The 27,920-nt window shown below is 36.0% G+C and overlaps 1 protein-coding gene across 15 annotated transcripts in view; it reads right to left on the reverse strand.

Annotated features, from left to right (window-relative positions):
• Positions 1-27,920, reverse strand: part of RBMS3 (RNA binding motif single stranded interacting protein 3) — a 1,228,141-nt gene that overhangs the window by 192,420 nt on the left and 1,007,801 nt on the right. For all 15 annotated transcript variants that reach the window (XM_088798298.1, XM_088798292.1, XM_088798297.1 and 12 more), the window contains one exon: positions 26,609-26,688. In XM_088798298.1, coding sequence (XP_088654424.1) covers positions 26,609-26,688 — 80 coding nt within the window. The remainder of the gene's footprint in view (positions 1-26,608; positions 26,689-27,920) is intronic.

Raw genomic sequence — 27,920 nt, forward strand, 5'->3', positions numbered from 1 at the left:
CTCTTCAGGGACAGGCAGTGTCCCTTAAGCTCATGATTCACTTGTGGACTCAGAATGTTACAAAGTCCTGTGCCTGAATATTCATTTGCATCCATGATTCAAGGCCATGATTTTAAGATGCTCCTTCTTGGCGAGGGCTCAGGGACAGCCCAGGGGAATTACCTAAATAAGAACTATCTATCAACAACCTCTGAGGGTTCAATGGGATTCCACATTTACTAGGAAGGACCGATGACCACACATCTTTGACCCAGTATATAAGTAAAATTAGTCACACTAAGCCTCAAAGAATGCAGCACCATGCTTGTTTCTCATCTGATTATTAACTTGGTTGGGGATACAACTAGCTAAAGACAGTTGGTGTTAACTGCATTTGTAATGGGCCAAAATTATGTTTATTATGCACTTCAAAGTAGAATACATTTCTAAAATAAGATAGAAGAACCATAAGCACAGCTGCAGTTGGAAGTTACAGCCATGTTCAAATTCATGTAGGCTTCCTTAAAACTAGAACACGCCCCTCATTGAGTACTGAGCCTAACTTCTCACAGAGGTCCATTTTACCCATTGTCAGAGAATCCTGGCTTAAGAGTCAGTGCCAGAGTTGTAGACATACAGCCCACAGATAAAGTTCATCAGGGTTCCCAGAAACATTTCGGAAAATGAATCCTTTTTGATGTAAACATTTAATATACACCTATTGGTAGAACACTCATAACTCTAGTCTTACCACCCTGAGGAGTGCTTGGGAAAACATGTGTAGTATTCATCTATCATCTATCTATCTATCTGTCTATCTATCTATTGATCTATCTACTTATTGTCTATCTAGCTAGCTATGTAGCTATTTGGTATTTATTTATTTGTTTGTTTGTTTGTTTATTGGTTTCTAGAGCTTTCCTCCTCACATGCACTTTATTACCATCTCTGGAGATGATACATTAAGAGAGGCCTTATGTTTTCTCCTTCATTCAACCAAAATAATCATTTTTCAAAATAATTAATTTTGAAAAATCCTCTCATACATTCCTTCATCATTTAAAGGAGAAAATGGTTTCTCCAGGTAATTCTTTTTTTAATTTTTTAAGAGTATCCTCAAAGGGTTTAAGATTTTATTCGCCTCCCATGTGGCAGTAGAAGCGATACTCAGGGAAAACTTTTCAGACAGCATGAAATGCCCTTGGAGATGGTCATATAGACAGTGTTCAAATGAGCGCCTGGCATCAGCATCCAGGGCTCAGCATAGTGTCTGGGGCTCCAAAAGGCAGCTGTTGGGCCAACAAGAAAAGTACTTGCTCTCATGTGTCTAGAGAAAGGGAAGAAAAGAGTCAGCCCTCCAACATCAGCATGCAGGCTAGTGTTTCCCTCACTGCTTTCTGATCTGTGTGCTTTGTGAGTTGGCAGGGCAGCTTGGCCCATACAGAAGGATAGTCACTTTTATGAGCTGTGTTCCCAACGAACGAGGCCCTTTCATCTCTGCCAGGAAATCCAACTGCCCTATCATACCACAAAACAAACACATGAGAACAGTGAACCAGGGTCTCTGATGTTAACAGGCCCTGCTTTGTATCACATCAGAGATAAGCTCCAAACCTAAGTCTTATCAGAAAATAGTTAAATTTTTACTGAGCACTTGCCATGTGCAGGTATTGTACTGGATCTTTATATGGATTATTTTATTTAATCTTTAGCAGATGTCTATACTGACCCACAATCAAATATATATGTAAGACTCTTCAGTTACTTTGAAAGCATTCTCCATCTTTTCTACCTAAACAGATGATGATGCCATCTATTTACATCTATAAAGTTAAATAACATCTGTAATGTTTACATGATTAATCTGTGAGTCACCTGAATTCATTCTAGATACCTTAATTTTCCCCCCTAACTAACATGCCATCTCTCACCAGTCCTGTCTCTTCTCCCTTCAAAATGTAAATTGTAAATGAAATTAACAACATGTAAATATATATTAGGATATGTCCACATTCTCTACCCCTTCAGCCATCATTAGCTCTCTCCTGTTCGCAGCAACAATCTTTAATGGTTGCTCTATTTCTACTCATTTTTCTATAATCTAGTTTCTACACATGAACTAGCACAATATTTTAAAGATATAGAGTGGACTGTGATATTCCCCGCTTAAAAACTTCCCAATGCACTCAGAATCCAGGCCTGACTTTGAAGATCTCTGGGGCCCTGAGTGATTAGATCCAGCCCTTCACCTAGCCCTATGATGTAGCTCTGCTCTCTCGCTCCCTGTGTTCCAGGCGCATTCACTCTCCTTCACCTGATCAAACACCTCCACTCTTTCTCGCCTCAAGACATATACACATGGGCTCCTTCTGCCTGTAAAGCCCCCTCCCTCCCACTCTTTACCTGTCCATGTCCATCTGAGGTCTTGAATTAAATAGACAACTCCAGAAAGCCTTTTTTGATAACAAAAATAGGTCATATCTTACTCTCGCTCTCATTGCATTCTGTTCTTTACCTTCAAAAATGTATAATTATCCATTTGGAGGTTATTTGATTACTTATGGTCTCCCACCCAGACATTAAGCTTCACGAGTTTGGGGACCATAACTATTTCATTTGCCATTGTATTTCTAGGGCCTTGCACTGTGCCTGATTCATGGGAGAGACTCAATAAACATTTGCTGAGTAAAAGGAGTAACTTCCAGCATAGATAGGCTGTTTCCCACAAGTGACTTCCCTAAATACTATCTTCCTGGATTGTTGTTGTTCTTGTTTTTGTTGTTGTTAAATTGTCTTGTCTACTCTAAAATACAATTAGGACTGCAAACAAGAATAGCTATCATCCACTCCAAAAGTCTTAATGGCGGAATCTAGAATGTGCTAAAGCACAGCAAGGTAAAACTAATAAGTAAATAAATAACTTGCACCTTTATTTGTGATGATGATGATGATAATGATGATAAATATTATTACTGTACCAAGTACTGAATGCTTACCAGGAGGTGGCTCTATGTTAAGGGCTTTGCATATATCTTCTCATTTAATTAACACTCCTATGAGGTAGGTGCTCTTATTGTTCCCATTATACTGACATGGAAACTGAGTCACAGAGGGGCTAAGTCACTTGCCCAAAGTCCTATAACTAATAGGTGGCAGAGCTGGGATTCAAACTCAGGCAGTCGGGTTTCAGAGTTCAGCTCATCATGTTGCTGCCTTTTTTTTTTCCTGTTTTTTTTTTAGAGCAACAAAGGTATGTGCACGTGATGGTAGAAGACAATGCTAGGAAACTGTCAGAGTATGAAGCCAAAAGCATGAAAGACTGACCCTACATTTCAAAGGAAGGACTTCATATGAAATATGAGAAACCATAAGGCACATATGATCTCCTTTGCTAGAAGTTGAAGCATAACTTCATTCAAGTACCTATTTGATAATAACTGGAATTGAGACTATAAAAAAAATAATGATAACTAGGAACTGGAGCAGGAAACCAAGGTTTGGATATTGATCTAAATCCATTTTACCTTTCACTTTTAGATTGAGAATTCTAGAAGTGCCAAAGAGAAGTCATAGCGATGAGTCAGAAAAAGATTTAATAAGAACCAGTCTGGGAGCTAACAGGAATAAGCCTAAAGATTAACTGATGAGTCAGAAAGAGTTAAAAAGAGTGAGTCTGGGAGCCAAGGAGAATAGGTTTAAAGATTAACCACTTAGCTCTGAGTCCCCAGGCTAGCTCTACCTTTGCAGGCTGACAAACATCAGGACCATTTTTGGAGGAAGCCAACTTCAACAACAGTTCTCAGTAGGGGCCAGGTGCAATGAGAAACAACTGCAAGATGACTAGCCCCTGCATCCTGCACAGAAAAATATAAAACGCCACCTAAACAGCAACCTACTGCAGTTGTCTACTCTTAAGACCTGCCCCTGGCCATGCCCCCGCCAGTGAGTCTCTCCTTAGTGCCCCGGCAGCTGTCTCCTTTAGACACTGCCATTGGCATTCGCTCTCTGCCCAACCTTCAATAAAACTTCCTTTGCTTTCCTACTTTTCTGAATCTTGTGAATCCTTTCGCATTCTAAAAATGGCCAGGGGTTAATTCTATGCCAATACACATAGCATTATGTAGTAAACAGCTATGATGATATAACAATGAATTCTCAGCCACACCCCTAATTTTTAAAATTTTGACAAATCTGATTGAAAGGTAGAGTTTGTTGATATTTCTGGTCAACTGAATACATTTAATAAACTAAAATATGATATCAAATAAATGTGGAGAATAAGATTTACCATTATTTTTAATGTAAAAGTAAAATCTGGTCATTTTAGGGAAATACAAATTAGTAATATTAAGTGCATGAATAACCATTATGTGCTAATGCCAATTGAAGTTTCCTATTTACGTGCCCAACAAATTGTGATATAAGTGCAAAATGCATTGACCTACATGTATCTGTCACTGCATTGTTAATGGAAATCTTTACTGGGATAGCCTCAAGATTTTAATGGACCCCACCAGGATGTCTTAGGAGAGGAGTTCTCCCAGCTGAACTGATGGAATTTTGGATTAGAGAAGAGTTCTAGGCACTTAATGATGGGTTCAGTTGTGCTATCTCTAAGGTAAGAAAATCTTCCACTTTTAATGATAATCAGTAAAATCTATTCCTTATAGACTGGCCTAATTCAAAGCCATCTTCCAAAAATGGATTTTACAGGCGAAAAGGAAAAAAAAAAAAACGAAAACAAAACAAAAAACCACTGAGAATCTATTTAAATAATTATGTCAACTAAAGTATACAGTCATTTGTTCTTTTTACCATTTTTTAAAATGACATCCTGAAACTCCAAAGATGACAGGTAGGAGGCTATTAAGCATCATTTCAACATTTTTGGTCAGTCACTTTCATTTTGTAACACGGAATTTCTGCTTAAACAGCAATACATAAAAAATAGGATTGACTTCAAGGCTTTAAGATGAGATCAATGCAGGAAATGGAAATGCAATTCTACCAGGCAGCATTTACATAACACCCTTCTTTGAAAGAAATCAATGTCATTCACCTATTCACCCCACTTATGTATGAGAGGCTTTTTAAAAACAAACAAAAATAAATAAATAAAAGGACTTCTAAAAGCAGGGTTTCTAACAAGATTCCACAAACATTCTGGTGCAGAGGAATAAAGTGCACATTCTACCAGAGGCTGAGATGTGAGAGCTCACTATGATTTCCTTGCCTGTCTCCAATGAAGGTTGAGACTCAGGGCAGGGGAGGAGCTCAAGCTAAACAAACAGAAAGGGTCTGTGGAGTATAGAGTCAGGGGACATTCACCACAAAGAATTAAAAGCTTTGAAAAGTAAATGTAAATCAAATTTGTATTCAAAGATCATGCAATTTGGGTAATTTTGCTCAATATCAAAGTGTAAATATTTGACTATTGAGGCTCCAAAATATCTCAGTATTTGAAACTTCAAAATCCCTCTAACTGACTCAAAAAGCAAGAAAATGGAGCAGGCACAAAAAAGCAGTCCTTCTGAAAATTAAGTTAATCTCCTGAATGCTTAATCTCTTCCTGTAAAACACTTGGTAAATCACAATACCACAGATATAAAAGGAGGAGGGAATATCTCCGGGGTCATTTTGGAGAATCTCTGACATCTGCGTATGCTCATTCCCAACGGCATACTTCTGAGAGCTTTGATATTCAGTGGAATATCATCAAGGCAGGATTTTCTAATGACTATAGAAAGGGTATAGGTTGCAGATTACTCATGAATGAATCATGCTCTTTGGAAAGTCATAGAGCCAAAATCCACAAAACACATTAATACTTCCCATCAACACTAAGGTTAAACCGTATCATGGAGTGTGCTCATTATGGCTTACCATTCTTTATAAAAGATGCTTCACAAAATTAAGTGGTATGAAATCTTTTCTTTCTTTCTTTCTTTCTTTCTTTCTTTCTTTCTTTCTTTCTTTCTCTTTCTTTCTTTCTTTCTTTCTTTCTTTTTTTATTGGGGAATATTGGGGAACAGTGTGTTTCTCCAGGACCCAACAGCTCCAAGTTGTTGTCCTTCAATCTAGTTGTGGAGGGCATCGCTCAGCTCCAAGTCTAATTGCTGTTTTCAATCTTTAGTTGCAGGGGGCACAGCCCACCATCCCATGCGGGAATTGAATTGGCAACTTTGTTGTTGAGAGCTTGAGCTCTAACCAGCTGAGCCATCCAGCCACCCCTCCAGAAGCTCAGCAACAGCTGGTTGTCTTCAATCTAGTTGTGGAGGGTGCAGCTCACTGGCCCATGTGGGAATTGAACTGGCAACCCTGTTGTTCAGAGCTCGTGCTCGAACCAACTGAGCCATCCAGATGCCCTGCATGTTTTCCTTCTTTAAATATGAGATCTAACCTTTACAGCACAATTATATTTTATTTTGATAAAATGTTTTTGTAGCAGAGTGAAATGCTCTGTCTCTCTGACTCCATCTTCTTCAAGCCTGCTTGGTTCCTATGGTCCTCAGGCTAATTGCCCCCACTTAGTTTTGCATATAGACAATGCTGATCATTAGAAGAATTCTGCTTGAGGCTTGAGTTTTACAAAAAGCGGCCCCTTGTCAGAAGGTGCCTCTCCCAAGGAGCTAAGGGAAGTATGTATTATTTATCAAAGATTTGCAGGAACCTCCTGACCTGACTCACATCAACTAGGGTCAACAGACTAAGCAGTATCTTCTTCGGACCCCTGCTGGTGCCCAGATGTCAGCAGCCATCAATCACCTCTTGCCCCTCCCTTTTTCCCTTCCCTTGACATAAAAGAAGCCTGAACTTTGTGCTTTCTTAAGACGGGTTTGAGGAATCACTAGGGCTCCCATCTTCTCAGCTGGCAACTTCTCAATCAATAATCCATTCCTTATTCCAAACTCTGACATTTTGAGCTCTTGCCTTTCAAAGCATCAGGCACATGGACTTGGATAACATTTTAACTTTAATGTATTGCTTTTCTTCCACCATTTTTTCCCCCAAATGGATTATTTAAATTGCATTCAAAATATTGAACAAAAATATTTTCTATCAATGTAGAAGAAAGCCGCTCATTTCGGTAAAAATATATTCACGTTCAAAGAAAATGGAAAAGGATGCTAACATAGTTGTTTTTTCTTAGCTAAATCACCTGTAAATATTCAAAGAATTCTAAGATATTGTAACACCTCTTCCTTTAAGATTGTGAGTTGGAAGAGATGGAAAATGAATAGCACTGACTATAGAATGGAAATAATTTACATCATACCATCTAGGGTAGGCAAGAAACCATTCTGGTATATCTGGCTATACTTTGGAATGTGTGCAGGATGATATAGTTTTCTTCTGGTAACAAGCACTCAAAATTGAAAGTCTCCTCCTGAAAACTATGAGTTTGTCTCACTTAAAATGATAAATGAACAAATCATAAAATTACCAATATTTTCAGAGACTAGCTAAAAAATGAATTCTAAAGTTAGTGTCAAAAATAGATAAGCAAAACAAAACAAACTAACAGGAATATTATTAAAAAGAAGAGAAATGTCAGGGTGGTGGTGAGCAGAGCCCTCCTAGGTATTAAAACATCATATAAAATATGAATTATTAAGTTGTAAGTTAACACATGATGTGACAGGGAGATCAATAAAAACAATTGAAATTTCAAGAAAATTTAAAAATGTACATGGTCATTCAGCAGGTGAAAAATGTAGCATTTGAATTTAATGACAAAACATGTACTATTCAATAAATAGTGTTGGAACAACTGACTAAGTACTTGGAGATAAAGAAAAATAAAGCTGGTTACACCATCTTACAATTTATGCTAAAATAAATTCTACATTATTTCAAGATTGGATTTATAAAAATCGAATGATAAAATTTGTAGAGAAAAAAAATTAATGACATATTAGTATTGTCAGAGTGGGGGTTACACAAAAACTATAAATATTCTTTTTAAAGATTTGAAATGGCAAAAAAAAAATGAATGAAGGCAAAAATCAAGTGGCTCACAAACATCAATTTCCTCTAACATAATAAAGTTTGTATAAATAAATAAGAAGTCCATCAGCCCAGCTGAAAAATGGATAAGCAGTATGAACAGAGTTCAAAAAGAGAAAAATATCGAAACTCTAAACACATGAAATGATGCTAAACCTGAGTTCACATTTGTCTTACTACCTTTAAGAATAAAATAATGGCAAATTTTCACCTATTAGCTAGGGAAACGATTCATAACCATTGCGTTTGCCAAGGTATCAGGAAACACGACTTAATATACTGGCTGGTGTGAGAGTGAATTAGGATAACCTATAGGAGGAGCAATTTGGCAAAATGTATCAAAATTAAATAAGCAAGCATGTATTATATAACTAGCAAGTCCACTTTCCATATTTTTGCTGTAGATATGCTTGCATCCATGTGAAAAAAGGTACAAACATAAGTTTTCATTTTTGTACTATTTGCAATAGAAAATGATCGAGAACAACCTTGATATCCGTAAGTAAGCAACTTTGAAATTGTTTATAAAGGTATTGTATAGCTATACAATGCAATATTATAGGACTATCACAAGCAATGAAACACAGCTTTCCTGTACTGTTAAGAATAAACTTCAAGGTACATGATTAACTGAAAAAAAAAAATCAAGGTTGAGAAGAGAGTATATAGTTGCCAGCTTTGGAGTGAAAACACAAATGTATGTTTGGGATTCAGGAGTAGTCTCTGGAAACATAAGCAATGCTCACTCTGGTTCTTTCAGGGAGAACATGAAGGTGGCTGTACCACATGAAGGGGAGAGAAACTACTTTTCACTGTGAAGCTTTTTAATTTTTCAACTATTTGCATATACTATCAACTCAAAAAATAAACCCAATGTCCGTTAGAGGAGAAATCCATCATAATCAAGTTTTGAATTTCCCAGGAAACTAAACGGGTTCGCATTTTAAAATTTAATTACATAAGAGACAGCAAATCGAGGCTTAGATGATGACTACCTCGTTTTTAGATAAAATTCAGGATCTACTCCCAATTAATAGGACCAAAAACAACAAAAAAGGACTTTAAAAATGGGTACTGTATCAGATCCAGTTTCCCAAAACTAACAACCCAAATGCCCTTCAAGTAGAGAATAAACAAATGAGGTATTTCAATGAAATACTACTCAGCAATAAAAAGGAATGGATGAATGATGCATTCAATACCACACATGAATTTTAAATGCCTTAACGCTAAGTGAAGGAAAGCAGATTCAGAAGACTACACACTGCACTATTCCATCTGTATAACATTGTGCAACAGGCAAAACCACAGGGATGGAAAACAGTTGTGGTTTCCAATGATTAGGGTGGAAGGGAGGGTCTGACCCTAAAGGGGCAGCACAAAGGAGTTTGCAGGAACTATTCTGTATCTTGACATAGTACCTTCACACTATGTCATTTATATTTTGAGAAAGTGTGACACAATGATTCTAAAGCAGATCTATAAAACGGAAAAAGCAAGACTAGCTAAAAATAAAACAAAAATTTGAAAGTAAAATCTAGAGAAGGGACTAGTTCTGTGAGGTAAAGTATATTATAATGATTAGATATACGTGCTGGTGTGATGCTTCAGCAAAGCAAGCACACATATCACAGGTAATTAAATTAGTATAGGGAAAGGTGATACTTAATATTGTGAGAGGAATGGATTAATTTCTAAGTGCTGCTGAGATACCTGGTAAAATAATCAACTTAGATACTTATTTGGTAATACCAAATATATGAAGAAGATAAATGTAGAGAAAAGTAGAAGATACAGAAGTGAAGGCTAACAAAAACTTTCACATTTAAAATGATTTTTAAAAAGGGCACGATGGAAAAGATTACTTTATTTCACATAAAATTATTATTTAAAAAATGAAAGTAAAAGTTCAATAGAAAACTAAAAATACAGATAAGTAACGATAGGCAAATGCTTAATATCCTTAATATAGAAAGTACTTAGTTAAAACAGTAGGATTAGATCAAATTCATTTAAAAAAAATCTAAATGGCTAGAACTTAATCCAAGTAGTCTAAAATCAAACCCAACTTGACCAAAGCAGCTGCATCTACTTCTGTTCAATTCAAAGGACTTACCAGGACCTGATGTGGCCATCTCGACCTACTTTTAACCAGCACAAATTGGTTTTCATCAATTTAAACTCAGCATATTGTTCAGAATTTTTATAGTATCAAGGAGGTTCCAAAAGCATCAACATGGTTCTGCCTGGCAAGGGTCTTCCATCCTTGACATTTTTTTTTTTTAATTAAAGATTATTGGCATGACAATTGTTAGTAAAGTTACATAGGTTTCAGGTGTACATACAATAGTACCTCGGTTTTCGAACGTCTCCATTAACAAACATTTTGTTTATGAACGCCATGAACCCAGAAGTAAATCCTTCGAGTTTTGAACATGCCTCAGAAATCGAACATGTCCCACGGCTTCCATTAAGAGCAAGATCCTGAGGCCTAGCTGTCATCTGTTTTCGAATGTTTCAGAACTCGAATAGTCTCAGAACGGATTATGTTAGAAAACTGAGTTACCACTGTATCACATTGTGTGTTCACCACCCAGAGTCAGTTCTCCTTCCATCACCATATATGTTATTTACGGTGGCCAAGACATGGAAGTAACCAAAGCGTCTTTTGAAAGATGATTGGATAAAGAAGTTGTGGTATATGTACACAATGGAATACTATTCTGTCATAAGAAAAGATGAAATTGTGCCATTTGCGACAACATGGATGGATCTTGAGATTATTATGTTAAGTGAAATAAATCAGACAGAAAAAGTGAAGAACCATATGATTTCACTAATATGTGGTATATAAAACTGAAAACAACAAAGGAACAAGACAAATGGAGAAACAAAATCTCATAGACACAGACAATAGTTTAGTGGTTACCAGAGGGTAGTGGGGGAGAGGGGTGGTAAACGAGGATAAAAGGCATCCTTAACTTTTAATCTCAGTAAAAATAGGTGCTGTTGTAGAATAATACTTGATCCCTCTACTCTAGGGGGAGTTGATCTTTCCTCCTTTTTGCACCCCACTCCACATTCTCTGGCCCTTTCATTACATTTCTTCCAATATGTGTTTATCCCTCAATTCCTATGTCTACTTTACACTCAGATTAAAAAATACTTGTTTAATGAATAAATTCAGAAATAATTCAAATGTCTACTAGTGTAAAGGGCATTGACTTATCATAAAATAAATTAGGCTCTAGAGTACACAGACTTTTTGTGCCTTCAATCATTAAATTACATGGATTTTATACCATGTGATTAAGATTTGGGGGGTGCCTTAATCTAGGATTGTTGGAATTGTTTTCACCCCACTAGACATCATGACTTTTAGATCTGCCACCTCCTTGTAACCACAGAACGAATTTTACTCAGTTCTTTGATTTAGGTACCTATGGTAATTATTTTTCTAAGTGGTACTTTTTTAGCCTCAAAAAAGTTCTCATAGCAAGACATTGTATCTCTAGTATCTCAGGAACACAAGGAATAAAATAAATTATCAGGTCCCACTTAGTTGCCATGACTTTTTGGTCCATCCAATGAAATGAACAAAACAAAACAAGTCTAACTCTTCTAACTGAGTCTTTTTGGTAACATGCCTTGTCTTCTGTATCCAGCTCTCAATCTTGATATATAATTCATACAGAAAGAAAAAAAAAATCATTCTACAGCCTAGTTTTTGAAGATTGTTTCTCTAAAGGAAGTTTCTATTCATAGGCTACCTTTCCTTTGTAACAAAAGAACCACTTATTAAACACTAGTAGAAAAACCAAGTGTATGGCTTACTGAAAGTGAGGGACAAATATTTCCACTCTTCTGAAAACTAGGACAAGTATTGACGTAACTGAATCTCAAGGAGGAAGGCTTTGAATGGACTAAAGGAATGAAACATTTAGCCAAATGCAGAACATTAATACTCATTCTATTTAGCAAATAAGGAAGAAACTTAGTCCTCCAACTTTGGAAATGGAGGAAAAACATGCATAGGGGAAGAGTTATTGGATTTCTTATAGTATTTCCCCTCTCCCTCCAAGAAAAGACATTATGACGTAGTATAACTAAGTGCTATCTATGTGTAAATAACACTTAGTATTTACCAGGAACATTTCAAGATAACTATATATTATTTTTACTTTACCATATAATATAACTTATTTGATCCACAGCCACACTCACAATATCAGTACAGAAAGAACTATGATCTCCATTTTGTCAGTGAGGACATTGAAGCACAGAGAGGGTAAGTCATTTGCTGAAGGTCACATATCTACGAAGTGTCAGCACTAAATTCTGGGATCAATCAGCCCACTAACTATGTAAGAGTCTGAGCAATTTACATAAATTCTGTAAGGCTTAGATTCCTCATCTGCATAATGGGACAGTGCTTTTTCCTAAGTGTACTTGGAGAATGAAACAGAATAATCCATTAAGTATTAATATGAACAATGTGAGGCATACAGTAAACCGCCTTGTCTCTGAACAGAAAAGTGTTCTTTGATAGGATGTGGGGAAAGGGGAACAGAGATATTTCAGCTCTAACTGTATCTTTCCCCCAGCTTTATTGAGATATAATTAACATATAATGTTGTGGACATTTAAGGTGTACAACATGTTGATTCAATACACTGCAAAATGAATCCCACCATAACATTAGGTAACACGTCCTCTAACTGTATATTTTAGGAGACTATACAGTCATATAAAGAAAACAGAAAGGCAAATATGCAGAAACTGGAAATGCCTAAATCCTGAAATTAAAACATAAAGCTCAAAGACATACATTTTTTTACTCTGCAAAAGCCAAAAGAATGTAACATGATTCTACTCAATGCAGGACGGGTATGTTTCTGTGCCAAACCAGACGAAGGCAGCAAGAGATTAACAATGTAAATCACACAGCGTGATGAAAATTGTCTGAGCGCACAGGTGACAAAGGTCAAGGGGAGAAGCTCTTGGTGTTATTGATAAAAGACTTCATTAAGCCATCAGGGAAAAACGGGTATACATATTTATTTGAACAACACTTCACATCAATATAAAGGTTAATCAATCCATTCTTCTGATGGCCTGAGCCACCACAACCACCACCCATGCCCTACAAGGACATAACCTGCAGGAAGCTTTGGGAAACCAGAAACCTTTGCGAAAACTGGAGCTATGCTCTCAAGGAATTTTAATTAGACAAAAATATATGTATAATTGCTAGTATAGAATTAATTGTAACACCCAACAGGATGTTTGCTGTTCCAACATATTTATTTTATATATCTTTTCTTTCTTTTAATTTCCACAGGTCCTAACATTTCTTTCTTTCTTTCTTTTTTTTTTTTTTTAAGCTGGAGACAGGTGTAATGGAAAGTAGGAGGTAGAAGGGAAAGACAATTTAATCTTTATGAGAAAGTAAAGGATAGTTGTGCTTTGGCACATTGTCTCCTTCCCCAAGAAAGCTTTTGAGATTTAAATACTTTACATTTTACAAAGAGTGACATCTTATGCAAAATATCTCGATATGGAATCATCGTAGTGGATGGTATCTACTTTCACCTAATATGCATGTACTAATCAAATGCATTATTAAGAGACAATTAAGATGGTATTAAGACATCACACTGGAATAGTATGCTCAACTATTTTTAATTCATTTCAGTGTGTCTATATTAAGCTTCTGAGACTATGTTCAAATGCTTGGCATTGGAGGAGATTAGGATAAAAAAGGCATAATTCTGCCATCCAGTGGGGTAAGGTAAGCGTACAGCAATTGCCATACAAAGCGTCATATCACAAATGGACACCCAATATAGGTGAAAACAATACAATGTAATGCAGTGAGAGTCATGATCAGAGGCGTTAGAAAGCAGGAAAATCTGCATGAAAAAATGTTGTACTGATGTTTGAACAGGATTTCTTTGAGAAATGTGGGTAGAAGGAGTGGATGCTAGACCCTGTGAACTGGATGTGGAAAGATATGCCAAGACATCCTTACCAGATGCTTGTGATCATACAAGTTCTTATAGTTGTTTTACCTAAAATAATGACCCCCTGCATCGACATAGCCATCTTGGTCCTATAAGAAGTATGAGCAATGTATACGAATCTGGGGATCACCAGGGCAAATTTCAGATAAATGTTTATCTGATTCTATACTCCTAATCATCCCCAAAAATGGTCAAGCTCCAAAGTGAGCACCTTGAATTAATTGGATACCATTCTAGAATGAGATAACGGCAACTGTGTGCATAAGGCTAGGTAGGTATAAGGGAGGTATACTTTATATAGTCCATGAGCCAATTACGCCCATCAATGATTGTAGCTCATAGACTTCAACTGTTAAATTATATTTCCAGCTTACAGGGCAGATGTTAATGAAATCATTCTCGTGATGCTAATAAAGGTACACTAGCAATAATGGCAATATTTATCATTTCCTGACAGAACTTCTGTGGACCTCTACAAAATCTCTCAGTTAATTCTAGCAACACTTCCATAAAGGAGGCATTATAAACATCTAATGGGAACATTAGGCTCCACAAGCAACCTGTCAAGAGGCTAAATAATATGTCCAAGTTCAAATGTGAAGAAGAGAAAGGGTCGAAACTCAAACCAAGATCCATCTGCCTCCAAAGGAGGCATATAGTATATGTTCTCCTACCAGTTAAATTCGCAGAGAGGAAAGATACCAGCCATGAGACTCTATTAGAAAGCTTATCATGAACTGGGTGGATGTTGCCCTTTTCTTTCACATCATATGGATGAAGCAAAGATGCAAAACATTTGTACTTGGGGTGAGAGAAACGAACGGACTGTCAAAGGGGTAGAAACAAATATTAAATTGTGGTGTGTGTTTTTTTTAAAGTAAATTATAGGGACATTTTTATCTTAATTTTTTTCAACTAGTACATGGATTCATTGGGTTACAATTATTATAATTAGCTACTAAGTATGACCAGAACATTACTTTCCCTAGAGGTCTTTCATAGTAAGTTGAGAGGCAATAAGCTTAACCTAATCATGATTTTAGGCCTCCACAATTGGAGAATTTACCATTTTGGAAAATTTAAAAATATAATTTTATGTGAGCATTAATAGTATTCAATTAACAGTATTGACATTATTATTATCACCATTACATTAGTATTATTTTTTACTAGCAACTAGCAAACCTGGTAGCCTATATTTAAGATATATCCCATGTGGTGGGAGTGACAGTCACACTGTGACTAGCACTCCAGGGTACAGTTCAGCTGTAATATGAGCACTACATGAAATTAGCAGTGATCAAAAGAAATGACACAGAACAGTTCTTATGATGATAACAGAACTCCCACGTCATATCTGTGGTTAACCTTCTGGTTCGTAGATATTAATTTTAAACTTTCCCTAAATTCTGGAAGACTCACATGCCACTCACAAATCACGCAGTCCCATTCCCACAATGCCAACACACCACACATGTTCTGTGTGTGTGTGTGTGTGTGTGTGTGTGTGTGTGTGTGTGTGCGTAGTTTCACTAAAACAGTCATATATTCTGTCAAACAATCTACTATTTGCTAATATAACAATAATGCATATGTTCAGAAGAATAACCATTGCATTTGAAAAAAAACAAAACATTCACTATAGATTAGCGTACTTGCATGCTAGTTTCCAGAAAATAGAATTTGTCTACTTAAAATAGCTTTCTGGAGCACATCTAAGATTTTGAAATAAGATCAGAAAAATGAGAGGATCCTTTAAACTTCACCTTCATCCTGGCTATCTTTCTTAACGTTTTCTAGTTTTAAGAAGATGAAAGGGGCTTGAATCTTGAATTTTATTCTATATCAGCGGCATTCAAAATTGCTGCTTTGTTTTACTGAAGAGGCCAAAGAGCTTTTGTTTTCATCGATGATATCTATCGATATTTACCATTTTAAAGAACAAAACTAAGAAATGTTTTGATGTGTCCTTATTAATATTTTAAAAATAGCAACAATAAACTCATTATATGATAATATAAGTGATGCATTTTTATAAAAATATTTTCAAAAGCAAAATAAATAAAGACAAGAATGGCCTTGTTTTATATTTTTGCAAATCTCTATAATTTCTAGCTTAATAGGAGACAGCTGGATTCTAATTCTGCTTCTGCATTCGATCTGTTATAATATCACACATCATGTAGCCTCTGGGAAAATCCATCGTACAAGCATAAGAGAATCAGAATGCAAAAAGCAATTATTATGTGAGTACTACGATAATATTTTGACCTTGCAGACCACCAGAAAGGATCTCAGGGACCCCACAGGTCCTGGACCACCATAGGGCTCAAATGCACTATGCCATCTAAAGTAATTGCACATACACATAGGCTATTTTCACTATTTGAATGCAATATGTTTGTACCTTAAAATAATTTTTGTACTAAAACCCCAGTATCTTGTATATTGGTACAATTTTGATTCCTTTGACTGGACCTTTATCAAGACATATTATGATTAGCTAAATCATGCGACCAACAAGTGACCTACTCATTCATAGGACACATGATCATAATGTCTTATAAAGAGTCAAACTGTCCAAGCCTTTTACAGAGAAATCTGTTACCTATCAACAACTGGTACCTTACTTAGAGTATGTCTAGTGTGTTTATCTTCAGGGAAGTCAAGGAATCTGTGGAGATAATACAGGGCACACTCAGGGTGTTTTCATCAGCAGCAAAAGAACTGGGATCTGGAAACTCAGACAGCTGTCAATCACTGTTTAAGACCTGCCCCAACCAGAGGGCTGTAACTTCCTAGGCACATGTGCCTCTCATTGTGCGCAAGCAGAACAGACTCCCTCAGCCTGAGGACAGCCCACCTAGGAAGAGAGATGTAGGTGTTGGTTGACAGGGAAAGCAAGCACCCTGGGAGCGTTAACATTTGCTCTAATATCAAACAGCTAGAAATCAACTTCAATTGTTCGGTCAGTTTACTTTAGGATATTTCAGTGACACAACTATTACAAGTATTCGATAAAAACTTCTGGTCCAAAGTAAATCCCATTATCAGTTCAAGAGAAAATAACTGTTTTCATATTTACAGCCTCCTAATCTTGCTACAGGGCTATCATCCACCGTTGGCTGAGAAATACATTTTCATAAATTCACTGAAAGTTTTTTTAATCACTTGAATAATAAGACTTATCTATATATCTTTGTTAACACGTAGAAGTGTCTATAGTTGTCTCCCTGAATTTTTACTTTGTGTCTCAAAACTAAGCTTTCATATTAGGACTCAACCATGTAAAACTCTAGCACACTTTTTATTTCAAAGAATAGTGACTTGGAGTGGGAGCAATATCCAAGCTTTAGACATAATCTCCTCGAACATAAAGCTAATATTACCTAGATAACCTCTATGAGCTCTTCTAAGCCCTAAAGGTTTTTCAATAACAAGAATTATTGAAAACAAGTATTAGGTTGAGATGCAAGAGATATATATTTGCATGAATTTAGATTTATAAATTGGTATACTTCTCCTGGCATATTTTATGGAACCAGATGGTTTTAATTAATACTTGATTTATTTGGGTCAACAATAACATGCTTTGAGATCTAAGGACCCCTCTCCCCTCAAAGACTCTCTTTTTAGATGTTTGACTGTCTTCTATGCTCACATATCCTAAAAAGAACATATAAGGAAATTGTAAAGTCCAAATAATTAACAAGAGTTTTCTTTTTTCTTATTTAACATACAAGCAACCCAAATAATTCAAAGCTTTAAAAAGGAGAAGCTAAGAAAATTCCCCAGGGGCTGTTTAGTAATGTAATTTAGAAATAGTTTGCATGATACTCAGTTGAAACAAGTTCTATACTAGTATATTAGTTTCCTGTTGCAGCTATAACACAGTAATGAAAATTTAGGGGCAAACAGTAACCCACATTTACTATCTTATAGTTCTGTAGGTCAGAAATCCAACACTGGGATAAAATTGTCATGTAAATAGAGCCGGGTGTCTTCCTGGAGGCTTTAGGGGAGGACCCAAACCTTTCCCTTTTCCAGCTCCAGAGGCTGTCCCACTCTTCCATCTTCAAGGTTAGCAATGGTGGGTCAAGTCCTTTTCAATAGTATCACTCTAATCTATTCTGCTCCTCTTCTCCACTTTCATAGACCCTTGTAATTACATTGGGCCCGTCCAGATAATCCAGGATAGTTTCTCTATTTTTAAGGTCAGTTAATTATCACCTTAATTTCAACTGCAATATTAATACCTTTTTGTAATGTAACCTGACATATTCACAGGTAGTGGGAACTAGGACCTAGAGATCTTTGGGGGAGAGAGAGCATTATTCTGCCTACCACAAGTAGATATTTACTTGTCTAACAAATAAGTATTAGTACCTCTCTGTGACATGTATTGGGTTAGATGCTTGAAACATAAAACAAACAGCAAGTTTCAATCCTTACACTAAGAGTTTGTGGGCCAATTGTTTGAGGGTAAAGGGAAAGATAAAGATCAAAGTTCTGTTTAGAAAAATGTTTATGTAATGCGACAAAAGTGTCTTGGAAATATTTGAAGTGTATAAAAAATGATCATAAGCATGCCAATTTCCTATAAAATATTTCTTTTTCGGTACTGAAAAATGACAAAATAATAGTAAACTAATTGACTCATTATTCATATGCTTAAAGAAGAAATCAGAGGAAACAGTTATAAGATAAACAAATGATGGGTGGTTCAGAGCTTGTCTAGTGAGCATTTACATTCATAGTCCTTTTAAAATATGTTCATAAATTTTGCATATTTTTCATTCTAAAACATTAGATAATAAATAATGGGTTGTGTGCATGGCAGGCTCCTTGATGGTTACTTGGAGAGAGTGGCAAGTATCTAAAACAGATGTTATCCATTTATCCAAAAATTGGTTAGAATGTACTTTTAAATCAACCCTATCAAATGAGATTCTAGATTTGGAAATGCACTAAGCACTTGATTATTCAGAGCTTGGTTTCCACGACTTTTGTCTTAATTGGTCTTAAGCCACTCAACCTTCTTTGCTTGCTAATCGGACTCATTCAGACAACAGACACTAAATGCTTTAACTACATACTCATTAGCGATACTGACAGCAGGCAAAGCCCAACATCGTCTTAGAAATAAAATGAAGGTTTCATAATTTATTTTGTAAGTTTTTACTGTGTATCTTCAATGCAGAAATTTTTGAAGACCTGTATGGAGTTAGTATTTTAGAAATGACAGATGAAGGTGGCTGGTGATTCTGGAGATGTATAGAAAAACCTCCTCATCCCTCCTCTCTAGCCCACAAAATTGTGTTTAAGAAAATAAATAAATAAAAAGAGAGTCAGATTTTGGTGCCACGTGGAGACTCCAGACAAATTCTGCTGCTAAGCATTGATGCTTATATATAATTATAAAAAACACATGGTTAGCAAAGCATATTGACCATATTATATTAATTAAACAGTATAGGTGTTATTATAGTATTAAATTATAATAGGAATAATAAGTCAATGTAGTACTTCCTTAAGGCAGGGAGAAGCAATATCATGCCAAAAGGGACAAAAGCATAGACCAAGAAACTATTCTGTTTGTTTTCCAGACATTTACATTTATTAGGTGAAAAAGAAGTTACAAAGGGGGGGGAGTGAAGCATAGTGATGCTGCTTTACTAGATCCAATGCCAAAAGTTAAGATTTAGACATTATTTCAAAATAAATTCAGCAAGATTATTTGGCACGCTGGAAAACAGAATTTATCATTGTGCCAGGAATGAGTTATTTAAAGAATTACACTGCCAGCATAACACCTTGAAAAGCAGCCTTGAAAAAAGAGAGGCATTTTAAAAGTAACTAGAATCTTTCTCAAATTAAGTTTCTTTTTCTTGTGAATATTTAGTGCTCCCTTGCTCTCTCTGTATATTTAGATATACAAATGAGAATTTTATCAAAAATTAAGAAAATATTTAAAGATGTCGCTCAGTGTTTGCCTCCAAGTTTGTTGATGTTTGTTTAGCAGGAGCTGTGTCTCCCCCCCACACCCTCAGGAAGTTCATTAAAAGAAAATAAAAGTATGAGGATTATTCAATTCATGGAATTATGCATCAACTTCAAAGAACATTTATTGAGAATCCACACTGAGCTAAGCAATAACCCTTGAAGCGACAAAAAAGAAATAAACCCTGATTTGGAGAACTCAGTGTCAAATAAATAAAATATTACTGCAGCGCTGTTCACACAGTCTAAGCTGCTCCCATGAAGATTAGAACTTCAGAGAACATCAAGGGAAGTGTGAGATTAAGTAAGGAAATCTACAGTTTTGTGGAAAAACCTTTCAGTAGTCTAATCAGAAGCCTTCAATTGTTCAGCTAAAGATTGTCTCTATTTTATTTCAGTCAACTACGGGCATCACACACTGGAGCTCATTATCAACGTCCACTACTCTCCATTTATCCAAGGCCAAAAGCTCACAAATTCCTTTCCCTGTGTCCTTAATTTTCTATGACTGTAACTCACCTTCACTTTGCTGCCATTCTGACCCTATGCTAGTCCCTTATTCCCTCTCCATTTTTATCAAGCATGCACTTACGTATGGGTTCAACTATTCTGAGGTCAGCCATGTCATTGATGGCACTTTGTCCTTATCTTCTTCCATACCTCTCTTGCTAAATTTAAACCCTGTCTACCATCTGTCTACTACCACTAATATTTGCCTTTATCATCCCTAATATGTGGTTCATAAGTGCTACTGTAGAAAAGAAAAAAAGAATCATGAAAACAATATATTTGGTCCATGAAATTCATTTCACTGCTTTAGCTTGAGTCTATCTTCCTCTATCACCATAAGTATTAAAACAAAATGTAGTCCTCTACAATTCCTAGAACACCTGCCTTAATTTGCGTTCCGTCAAGTCAGAGCTTGGGACAAGGTAGTTTAATTGGGAGCTGATGTGCGGAAGCAGATATGATAGAAAAGGAAAAGGAAGGTGGGGAAGAAAGCAAATCAATAAGAGATGCCTCACTGAGCTTGTTACTTCCATGGGCAATACCCGAAGAAACCCTGTGGAATGTCACTCAGAATTGTCCTTCCAAAGGACAGGAAGCCCTATCTTAGTCACTAACCCTCATGTCCCATTGATTGAGGGTTGTCTCGGGGAGTGATAACTCTTCCAAAGTTTGCAGAAAACCTTTGTCACGTTGAGTGAGCTTTTATAGATTTTGCCCTGAGGTAGAAAAGTGGAGTGCTTCTGTGGATGCTTGAGATGGCATCCTTCCAGGGTGTATGGAGACTGTCCATCTCATCTGCAGCTGCAACCGCAGGAAGAAAAAAGGATGTAGCACTGGGCACAAAACCCATTCCATTAATTTCTAAACTGAGGATGACCCCCTGTACATTTTCTTTATCTAGATTTAGAAATGAAATTGTCTCTCTCTCTTCCTCCCTATCTAATCAGTTACCATGTCATAATGTGTTTACTTTCACTGTATCAGGCGTGTGTGGCACTATAGGAAGGTTGAGAAATGACTGACCAAGTCCACGTCCATAGAATTCATACAGACTCTAAGACTCTTTTGACCATGCAGTAGTCAGGCTGATCTGTAAAGTTCACTAACGATAGTCCAACAGTGTTTCATCATGAAGCAACTCTGTATTTGGTGCATAGAAATCATGCATTACTAACATTTAAGATGAGAGGCTTCATAGAAATTAGCTCCTCACTATGGCAAAATTCCTCTTAATAAGAAATCTAAACTGATACTCAGTTAGGGGCTGTAGTTTTTACAGTTTATTATGTAAGTGATGTCTTAGGTTCACAAAGATGAAAAACTCAGTATTAGGCAATGCTTCCCCTCAGGAGAATCATAAAAGTATATTTTTGCCAAACTGTACACCACAATATTTTTCTGTATATCATAATATTTGCTGATTCTTACTGAACTATAGTTGCATTTGTGGAGTTAATAGACTGGTACCAGTGGGGAAACTGATTGGGAGGGTCTGCAACATATTTCATTAATAAAAAATTGCGTATCTATTGCTCAAATATTCAGAATTTCAAACCATGTCTTTTAATATGTTTCATTTAAGTACATTGTTGATATTTTTTTTACTCTGGGAGAAGTTTACATTTATCAAACAACATTTTATTTCTTCATTTTCTTTAAAGATTATCAGATTTTAAATATTTTTTCTTGCATGCCTCCAGAAAGTATACAAACATATCCAGTATCATGTACATTTTTTTATTTGCATAAACATGCAATAGTAAAATTATGTCAAAACATCAAGAAGGCACAGTTCTATTTTCTTAGAAAAAATGATTCCTCTGTCATTTAATTGTCCAAATTTCTGTAACAAATCACAAGATTTGTTAAAAAAATAAAAGATCCCCACATATGCTGAGCTCTCTCTGAACCCTTCCCTACTTCTTGGAGTTCATTTGGGATCAGAAATAATTATCTAAAGAGTAAGGACATCATACTAAAAGATAATTACTTCATTTTCTTCTGAAAGACTGCTCCACTAATAAGAACATGTGCTTACAGGCAAAAGTCTAGTTCAAGAGCAAAACATGATTTATTTTTCTACAAACTAGCCTGCACGTCCTGTTCATCAATACACGTCCTTACATGTGGAAGCTTTTTCCGCATGGTGCACCGCTCTGCTCTGGGGGCTCTTTGAAAGTGAGCCTTTCAAGTTCATGCCCCACGGATCCCTGAAGTGTCTGGGAACTTACCCTTTGCTTTTGCCAGAGGTTTGAAAAGGGAACGCTCTGGAGCTGCATACCGTTGCTGTGCAATTCATTATGGGACAAAGAAATGTCTGGGGTTAGGCAGGCAAGCAACTAATGATCCTTCATTTTGTCCAGAAAACATTAAGATCGATACGTAGGACATGCAACATTTATGGAACACTGTGTTTTTGTTTCCCTCTAGGGAAGGAAGAAAATGCTGGATGATTTCTTTCTGAGGATGGCTACAGTGATTGACAGTGTTTAATACACATCTCTGGCCTCTCCTGCCCACCTGCTTGTAGCAACACAGACGTCTGATATTTAATTTACTGTACCATATACACCACAATTCAAATAATTTGATTTTTGGCAGGTATCTTTAGTGCCATTGATCCAGGTAACCAAAATCTGGGAATAAAATTATAATTCAAAATGAACAGAGCTAGTTCTGGGAGGCTCTAATAGGCATTAACAATCCATGATGTATTCATTAAAATTAGATCGTTTATGAACAGAAAGAAGAGCCCAGAGAAAAAAAGCCTAAGTCAAAAGAAGTATCCACACAAATAGCTCACACAATCTGTCAGGGATCAAAACTAAATACCATCATGAAATATAAATAATGAGTACACTGTTCCTAAAATAATGCAAATCAAAATGGAGACAGCAACATAAATGTGGTCAATGTATATGCCCTTGCAAATATTCTTAACTGTAATGTTTATAGAATTTGAAATCCAGAGCAATGTCAAGATTTTGGGTTAAAGTGGACTTTTTTCTTGTTCTTTTATGGAAATAACACAATACAGAACTGAGAAACTAGATGGCCATCTCAGAAAAGAAAATAATAATAATAATAACTTAGCATCTCCTTTAAAAGGAATCATTGCCAAGAGTGACAGAAGCCAAAATGGCACTCACTATGTTTGCTCAATGACATGTGCATAGTTCCCCAAGTTGTCCCTACACGGAGAAGTAAAGTATGTGAATGTCATACCAATTGTTCTCTACTTGCATAGAGTAAGATTAAAACCGAATTCTGGTCAGAGAAAAAGATAATTGACTTAACATGCAATGTTTTCAGCAGCTCTCTTATGGCCTGAGAATCTCAGGTCATTATTGCGTTATTGTGGGTCTGTCAATCAAACAACCTTAAAGCATTATATTGGAACAATCAATGTGAGTTCTACAAAACTGCAAACTTCTGGATTCAAAGGTGCCAAATCTTGATAATGTGCAACACCGAGATTTTTTTTTTTAATATATATTTTAAATTCTATTTTAGTTGCCGGTAGGGCTAGATCAATTATATAATAGTTGGTTTTAATTAGTACACCCGCAAGCAAAGACAGTCTCTCTAAAGCTATGCTAGTAATGAAAAAGTTAGGAAATTTGTCACTTCTTTTGAAAATGCCCAAGGAATGGATTCCAATCTGACATCAGAGCTCAGAGTGACATCCCACTCACAGTCTTCAAGATGGAATAGATAACTGGATTATGATATGAGTTTCTGAAAATAAGATTTCAACCACCTACAACAAATAAGCAATGGGGATCACGGAAGGCAAACAGCACACACACAAATTTGATTATACCTGTCTTGACTTAGTAAATGTACCCAATGAGGGTATTTTACTATTGTATCTTCCAAAATACCCACATCTTGCGTTATGTCCTCTTTTATTCCATATACAATTTAAATATCAAAAATTAAACGTTCTGTTAGCATTTGAAGCCTTTATTAAATTCTGTTTGACTTCCAATGCATAAATTGAAATACTAATAATGATTAATATTTTATATGTAATTTTATGATGTTGAGTGCAAATCTCAGAAGCATAAAGTTATGTCTCTTAAGAGTTTTCTAACTGAACATAATTACGTTGCCTCTCATGGTTCCCTGAGAGAAAAGTGAGTGAGGGACTCATAACTAAGTTCTTGCTATTCACAATGTATCCATTGGGTGTAGCTATGATATTAGATAGGCTGATGTCACAGTCTGCATATTCAGGAAGGATGCCCAGACATTTGGGGATTTTTAGTGACTCTCTTTGTCTTTAGTCCTAAATTGTCTTAACCAGCTGTATGTGTGATGGGGAAACCAAATACAACAGTTTCAAATCCATGGAGTCAAGAGGGATTTCAATCTCTTTTTCTGAAAAGGAAGAATTCACCTAAAACAGGGAGACCTGTATTAGAACTTAAATTGACAATTTCTATATAATTTGCTCATTCTTAAATGTTTATATAACCATATAATCCACACGTCGTTTGAATGCTTTCTACATAGCTAGGCATCTGTTGGATAAAATGAGATAAATAAGGGGGAAATTCTGCCACAATTCAACTTTTTTTATTCAGTGATGGGTCTGAGCAGAGCATCTTAAATTGCTTTTTATGCTAAAATAAATAAATAAATAAATAAATAAATAAATAAATAAATAAATAAATAAATCAGTCTCCTAAAATGCAAGGGCAGCTTACATGCTGAGATGTAAACTGCTAACTCTTTTCTTAACAACACCATATGTCTCCAACAGGATTATAATGCAGTCGGTCCTCATGGCAATGCTATGCAGGAAAGCTAGCCAAATGGAGATACAGGCTTCACTGTGTGTTGACTCTCTGACTAACCAAGAGAAGCAACTTAGGATTTCCCAGATCATCCAAGTTTGTCAGTCTGAAAGGCCTTTCTCCTTTCCTGACATCCTCCTCAAATCAACCAACTCATAAAAGGACTCTGACCGCTCCACCAAATATTTCTTTTTTTGCTCAGACTTCCTCATGACCTCAATATATTTTAAGGAATTGAAATGCTCAGTCCCTGAACTCTCCAACCGTGTGTTTTACATAGCAAACACCCTAGAAATCCAGCTTTAAAAGATCAAAGGGAAAATATTAGAAGGCTGAAGAAGTCACATTCCCCCCTTGAGAATCACCAAAAACAGAAGAGCAACAATAAGCCAACATACATTAGTCAGATATTTTTTTTTTATCGGCTCGTAACTTTTTTTAACACCTCATTCGATCTTTAATGTTTTTATGCATAAGATATATTTTTAAGTTTACTTACCTAGTATTAAATATGTCCCGTATATACTACTACCAGATTAATATCACACTGAGCAGGCATTTCTACCTTAAGTCCTAACATGTGATATACGAATATTCAATTCTTGTAAGTTGGATGTAGTTTTTAGCAGCCTAAAGTTATGTCATTTTACGATGTGTGTACATAAGAATTATGCCTTGGGAAATGTAAAATGCCCTGGAATAGTCTAGATTGGTGTTTCTCAAACTGTCTCTGATGAATGGACATCTTCAATAATTTTTTTCAATATGTCAGTAACTGACAATTTTGTAAAATAAGAAATTATGCACTCAGATTTTATGGCAATGTCAAATTGCCATAAAAGTTTTTAAATGCTTACTCTCACTTTCTGTCCTCTTCTTGCCATGGGCTGGTAAGATATGTTTGGAAATGGGCATCAGTCTGTGGACTCTACTGTGAATATCACTGTTCAGATATTTTATAAATTAGAAATCAAGATACCAATATTAATGAAAGGAGTCATAAACTTCCTTCACTTCAAGTGCATTTTTAACTATTCTTGGCTATGTTTTTCTTCTAATTCACTTTAGGATATGAGCAGAGATTCAAAAGAAGGCCAAAGAAGAATCACCAAGAAGGTTTAGGTACTTTTGAGAAAGATGAGTTGCTACACAATATTAAAAAACTACACATTTATAAAAACAAACTTTTCCCTCCCAGTAACCCATGAAGAGCCTTACCATGTACTCATTCTAATGGTAGCAATGAGCCTAGATACTACTGAATGATTACTTAATGGTGTTTCTTACCTGGGATGCCTGGTGGTGTTTTCAGATATTTCCCATTAAAATGTTGAATTACCACTTCACATTTTTCAGTAGACTCCATTCTGGAAAAATAAGTAAACAGGGGATCATATACGTTGCATAAAGTTGTGCATATTCAGGAAAAAGAAAAACAAAAGGGGAAACAGGAAAGCCATAGAAAAGCTGGATTTGAAAACTTCACCACAATCGTCACCTGTTGGCATGACCACCATGACCAGGCCAATAGGACATCACAAACTCATTGTCATGAGTATTATTTACTATATTGAAAGTTGCCTATAGGGCTGGCACTGTGCTGAGTCTTCACCCAGAAGGAATACTGACGTATTATTTTATTTAAATCGCACAACCATGTTTGGCAACTGAAAGTACTCGATAAATACCCATTGAATATACAAATTTGGAAGGTAGTTCTTGTTTGGTTTTTTTCGTTTGTTTGATTGCTTGTTTTACTGTCTCTCTTTTGTTAATTTTTGTTTTTCATTGTAGTTGACACTCTCTCTCTCTCTCTCTCTCTCTATATATATATATATATATATATATATATATATATATATATATATATTTTTTTTTTTTTTTTTTTCCATATCAGTGTCAGGAGTGCAGCATAGTGGCCAGACATTTACACAATCTGTGAAGTGATCTACCGGACAAGTCCAGCACCTACCTGGCACTACCCATAGCTATTATAATATTACTGACTATATTTTGTGATTGTTCTTCATATCAATGAGAGTGCTGAGGTGTGGAGAGGTGAACTCCCTTGCTAATAAGTGGCAGAGTCCGGATTTTAACTGAGGGCTGCCTGACACCAAAGCTATACTGTCACTGCTAAGCTATACTGCTGAGGAGACACGCTTTATTTCAACTACCTGCAGCCTAAAGCAATGATTGATAAGATAGTGTTGTCATTGGCATCATGACACTTTTATCGAAAGCCCACTGGGTGAAAGACACAACAGAGAATTATTTGGTGGCCCAAATGTGAGATGAGAATATAAACACACAAACCTGAGGTCCTGAACTTTCTTAAGTTTGAATTTTGAACAATCCTGTATGTTTTTATACTAGATATCAATGTCCCTAAACTGGGTTTCTTGTGCCAAATTTTGTCATCTCACATAGAAGCTAATGAATGAACCTTTTGAGCCATTCCATCATAATGTCAATATTGGCAGTGTTGCCATATCCTAAATAGACTAGTATCAGCAACATTTTTCTAAATAATTAACTATACTTGGGCTTTATTATTCTATAAAATTGGATGAGAAAGCTAGAAATTAAAGGTTTGATG

The sequence above is a fragment of the Rhinolophus sinicus genome, chromosome 5 (assembly GCF_057876585.1).
Source record: "Rhinolophus sinicus isolate RSI-liver-muscle chromosome 5, RSI-T2T, whole genome shotgun sequence".
In the NCBI taxonomy this organism is placed as follows: Eukaryota; Metazoa; Chordata; class Mammalia; order Chiroptera; family Rhinolophidae; genus Rhinolophus; species Rhinolophus sinicus.